At 40.2% G+C, this 5,509-nt stretch overlaps 1 protein-coding gene across 2 annotated transcripts in view; it reads right to left on the reverse strand.

The window, feature by feature from the left end:
* Positions 1-238: 238 nt before the first annotated feature.
* LOC144978851 (beta-1,3-galactosyltransferase 1-like) overlaps positions 239-5,509 on the reverse strand; it is a 35,221-nt gene continuing 29,950 nt past the window's right edge. For both annotated transcript variants that reach the window (XM_078925421.1, XM_078925420.1), the window contains exon 2: positions 239-5,509. This exon is cut by the window's right edge and continues 60 nt beyond it. In XM_078925421.1, coding sequence (XP_078781547.1) covers positions 3,941-5,131 — 1,191 coding nt within the window. In that variant the 5' untranslated portion in view covers positions 5,132-5,509 and the 3' untranslated portion in view covers positions 239-3,940.

Below are 5,509 nucleotides of genomic sequence, written 5' to 3' on the forward strand. Positions count from 1 at the left end.
GAATAGAAGACACAGCAAGTACCTCCCTGCCCACCATGGGAGGTCAGGAACCCCACCCAGGTACAGGGGGAATAGAAGACACAGCAAGTACCTCCCTGCCCACTATGGGAGGTCAGGAACCCCACCCAGGTACAGGGGGAATAGAAGACACAGCAAGTACCTCCCTGCCCACTATGGGAGGTCAGGAACCCCCCAGGTACAGGGGTAATAATAATAACAATAATAATAATAATAATAATAATAATAATAATAATATTTATTGTCCATAAATAGGGCAATTTGTCATTTGGTTACACTTGTTATAAGTTAATTGATAACTGTAACATTGAACAGATATTTCACTCCTACTTATTTTCTCTCTCTCTCTCACACACACACACACACACATTCTCACACACACACACACTCTCTCTCTCTCTATCTCTCTCTCTATCTCTCTCTCTCTCTCTCTCTCTCTCTCTCTCTCTCTCTCTTCCTCTCTTTCTTTCACACGTGCGATATACACAACATAAACATATTCATTTCGTTTCCAATTTGTTACAATTGTGGCAATTCGACACCAAAAATTATCATCATTATCAATTGGTCAGTTAATCTAACATTAAATAGATTAATCAGTGAATCAGTCAACGAATCAATCCTTGAATAGAAGACACAGCAAGTACCTCCCTGCCCACTATGGGAGATCAGGAACCCCACCCAGGATACAGGGGGATAGAAGACACGGCAAGTACACCCCTGCCCGCTGTGGGAGGTCAGGAACCCCACCCCGGAATACAGGGGGATAGAAGACACGGCAAGTACCTCCCTGCCCGCTGTGGGAGGTCAGGAACCCCACCCAGGTACAGGGGGAATAGAAGACACAGCAAGTACCTCCCTGCCCACTATGGGAGGTCAGGAACCCCACCCAGGTACAGGGGGATTGGAAGACACATCAAGTACCTCCCTGCTCACTATGGGAGGTCAGGAACCCCACCCAGGTACAGGGGGAATAGAAGACACATCAAGTACCTCTCTGCCCACTATGGGAGGTCAGGAACCCCACCCAGGTACAGGGGGAATAGAAGACACATCAAGTACCTCCCTGCCCACTATGGGAGGTCAGGAACCCCCCAGGTACAGGGGGAATAGAAGACACAGCAAGCACCTCCCTGCCCACTATGGGAGTTCAGGAACCCCACCCAGGTACATGGGGAATAGAAGACACAGCAAGCACATCCCTGCCCACTATGGGAGGTCAGGAACCCCACCCAGGTACAGGGGGAATAGAAGACACAGCAAGTACCTCCCTGCCCACTATGGGAGGTCAGGAACCCCCCAGGTACAGGGGATAGAAGACACATCAAGTACCTCCCTGCCCACTATGGGAGGTCAGGAGCCCCCCAGGTACAGGGGAAATAGAAGACACATCAAGTACTTCTGCCACTATGGAGGTCAGGACCCACCCAGGTACAGGGGGAATAGAAGACCATCAATACTCCCTGCCCATATGGAGGTCAGGAACCACCAGGTACAGGGGAATAGAAGACACATCAAGTACCTCCTGCACAAATGGAGGTCAGGAACCCAGCGATGGTCAATAGGGAATAGATAGACACAGCAAGCACCCCATGCCCACTATTGGAGTCACGAAACCCCGCCAGGCCAAGGATCTGTCTATGAAGGATACACTCAAATGTTTATTAAGCGAATGTTATACAATAATATACAATATTCAAAACAAATAATTATGAACTGGAACCGATTTCTGAAAGAGAGGCGATTTACATTACAAAGAAAAAAATATTATCTCTCAAAAAAAGGGAGTACTGTACACTTGACTGTCTCCCTCTCAGCCACGGATCCTCACCAGGACCAGGAAAAACCGAGTAATCTCAATATAAATAAAACAAAGACAGATAGCAAAATGGAAAAATGTTTGTGGATTCATATTCACGATTTCCCAGATTATCAAGAATTAAACACAAAAATAAACAAACACATTCATCCTCGCATTGCCTGTCGGGATTCCAGTCCAAAGTTTCCCGAAATGACAAATTATGGTCGGATAAACGAGAAGGGATAAAAAGCAGCTACAAGCTTGGACTGTAAAAAGTTATAAACAAAAATGAATATAACAGCTTAAGAAATAAAATAAAAAATACCAAACACGGAACGTTTTGGGCTCAAAACCCTTTCTCAGTCAACAGAAAAAAGAATGAAAACATGAATTTAAATATACATTAATAGAAAATCAGATCAACAGCAGAGAACGAATCAGATCTGAATGCGTGTCAGTGCATGACGTAATCAGTCGGAAGTTGAACATTTTGGATCTGCATTTTTTTTTCTCATTCATTTTCTGAAAGAATATGCTCCCCAGAGCATTGTAATCTTTATTTGATGTAACTCCGTTGATTTTTCATGAAGTTATGGTCAGATGTATGGGAAAGGTATCCAGCAACTTTTCTCAAATTTCATACTTTTTCAACTTGACTAGCTGTAAAAGAATATTTAGACGTGAAATTCAGCTTTGATATTTCCTGAAGATGTACAAAAGGGTTGATTTAATCATTTAGACGTCTATGTCAAGAACTCATTTTTAATTCTAAAAATTGACCTTCTAACTAAATTTGACAATATCTCAGTTCAAACCTTTTCACAATTCGACTGATTATGGCATTCATGGTAACATAATTCTGTGACGTCAATCTGCTCATTTTTGAAGCTGTTCTCTTCAATTTGGTTCGGACTGGATTGCCGAGACACACCGGAATCTCGAACACATTCACAACCAACTCTCATTATCACAACATCAGGGATACCGTCAACTGGGGTCACTTTGCCTAAACGGGAAACTTTGCCTCTTGAATTTTGGACCAATAAGAGATTGTTTAGTTTTGTGGCGATTATTTCCTTTGATGAACATTTAAGTCTTTTAACATGTACAGTGACTGCAACAAAGCTGAGATTATTCAAAATGCTCCAAATTCACAGAGGCAAAGTTTCCCCAATTGGCGGTACTATAAAAAAAAAAAGAAAAAGAAAACCGGTTACTTGCAATACAGTTCACTCCGTTACAACCAAACATCGGATAATCGCACTCACAAATTATTTGCTGCATTTACTCCTACTTACAGTAAATCATTTTCAGCGCACTCCAGTTTAATCGACATTTGCACGTTAAAAAAACGAGCTTTTATATAGCACAATATCAACTAAACGTGCTCAAAGCGTTTTATATTCACTATAAAAACTTGACTTTTGTTTTGTAAAGCTTGTTTTGCTGCCTCCCATTGTGTATCGAATGTCCTGATTATTATTACTTTATCTGTTTGAGTGGTAAGAAATCAATTTTATGTGTGACATTTCGGGACAATTCGTGGTTGGTAAGAATAGAGGGTCGGTTTTTTGAAACGTGAGTTTTGTATTGCGTAATACCCAATGAATGTTCTCAAAGTGCTTTACCAGTTAATAAAACTCTAATAATTCTACTCAATAAACACGTAAACGTGACACATATGTCAAACTCTAATCTTTATACTCCACAAAACACGTAAACGTGACACATATGTCAAACTCTAATCATTCTACTCCACAAAACACGTAAACGTGACACATATGTCAAACTCTAATCTTTCTACTCCACAAAACATGTAAACGTGACACATATGTCAAACTCTAATCTTTCTACTCCACAAAACACGTAAACGTGACACATGTGTCAAACTCTAATCTTTCTACTCCACAAAACACGTAAACGTGACACATGTGTCAAACTCTAATCATTCTACTCAAAACAACACATATACGTCATTATACACATGCCGTATCACATTTTAAAAAAAATATTATACTATAATAAATTCAATAACCAGTATTCATATCACTCCGATCGCACGCCAATTCGACACAGTGGATCACGTATTTTTTTTTTTAGGATAAACAATAAATAAAAAATCTACGGTTCGAAAACGGACTCAACATGCCAGTCGATGGTAACGTTGTGTATGGATTGAATCAGATGCCATAGCGAATCGAATTGGCTGTCGCCCACCAGCGTGGAAAAATAGCTACAGTCCAAGCCTTTTTCCTGCCAGCAGTTTTTCACTCGACCCGTATCGAGACTTATGTTCTTGTTGAGTCTGTAGTCGTAATACGTCACTCCTCCTACAACTTTGGGCAAAACCCCGAACAAGTACAAATCGTCGATCCAGAAAAACGGGGTGAATCGAGCAGCCAGATATAAAGGCTTCATAAGGTCAGTTGATATTAATACTGTAAAACCGCTACAATAGAAGTAAGGAAAAGTTTTCAGTCCACTGAAATACTGGTTCTGGACTTTCCACCTCCCTAGTCTCATAATTCCCATGTTTTTTCTCCAAGTATTACAAAATATCGATTTCTGTTTCCCTTCGATGTGTCTCATGTATCGTGTCAAGAGTTTGTATACGTCAACAATGACGTCATCGTCTAATTTAAGAACAACCTTCGAATTAGGGCAGTATTCACTGACCCAATGATATCCCATAACCCCTTTCAAGGTCAAGTTGTGGTAATCGTCGTAGAAATTTCCCATCACGGTATCCTTATAAGTTTCGTGTTCGAGTACTAATTTTTCGTCGATACTTTTATCTTTGGATTTACCCAGCAGGAAGGCTATTCTAACTTGTTTAGGGAAGTAAAAACGTCTATTAGCAAACGTTAATCTCATCCGTTGTCGTTTCTTGAAATTGTTCGGCGCTGTGTGTACGATGATGATAATATCGACAAGCTTTGCATCCCTGCATAGATCCGGGTTGAGCATTAGGTAATCTCCGATCAGATAAGCTGGGAAAAGTTTCGAAGTCGTGTTGTTTCTGCTCACGTTGAACTGGTTATAAATCTCATCCAGTTTTTTCACAACAACAGGTGCCAAAGTTTCGACTGGCGTTGTTGTTGTCGTCGTCGTCGTTGTCGTAAAACTTCTTGTTGTTGTAGTGGCTGCTGTGTAGTTTCTGAAAAAAGGTATTTTCATTCGAAGGAAAATCGACTGGTCGGGTACTCTGTCTTTCACTCCTGTTACGTGAAGTAATTGGTAAGCAAAGGCAAATAGTGATAGGAAAGCCACACTGTAGACTAGTATGCGTCTTTTAAATCGACGTGAAATCATCTTTGTCGAGGGATGACGTCAAAGTGAAACATGAAAAAATGACGAAATTCCGTCCAGTCCACGAGAGAACACGAGGATGGAGCAAGTGGTTTTAATTAATAGATTTTCACTTGATGAGTAGACGAAGATGCATGACGGGATAGTCAACGATTAATTATTTTTAATTTATTTATTTATTTATTTATTTATTTATTTATTTATTTATTTATTTATTTATTTATTTATTTATTTATTTATTTATTAAGTTGACTAAATGTAGTTCAAAGGGGGCAGGGTTTGTGCTTGTCGTTATTTTCATGAATTTTGTACTCCAGACAAACGAGAACATACGTTGCAAATGTGAAATGTTTCCCCGACTTCAATGATCTAAATCAGTTT

This window comes from Berghia stephanieae, chromosome 8, assembly GCF_034508935.2.
Source record: "Berghia stephanieae isolate SIO BIC M18660-M18661 chromosome 8, UCSD_Bste_1.3, whole genome shotgun sequence".
NCBI classification, from domain to species: Eukaryota; Metazoa; Mollusca; class Gastropoda; order Nudibranchia; family Aeolidiidae; genus Berghia; species Berghia stephanieae.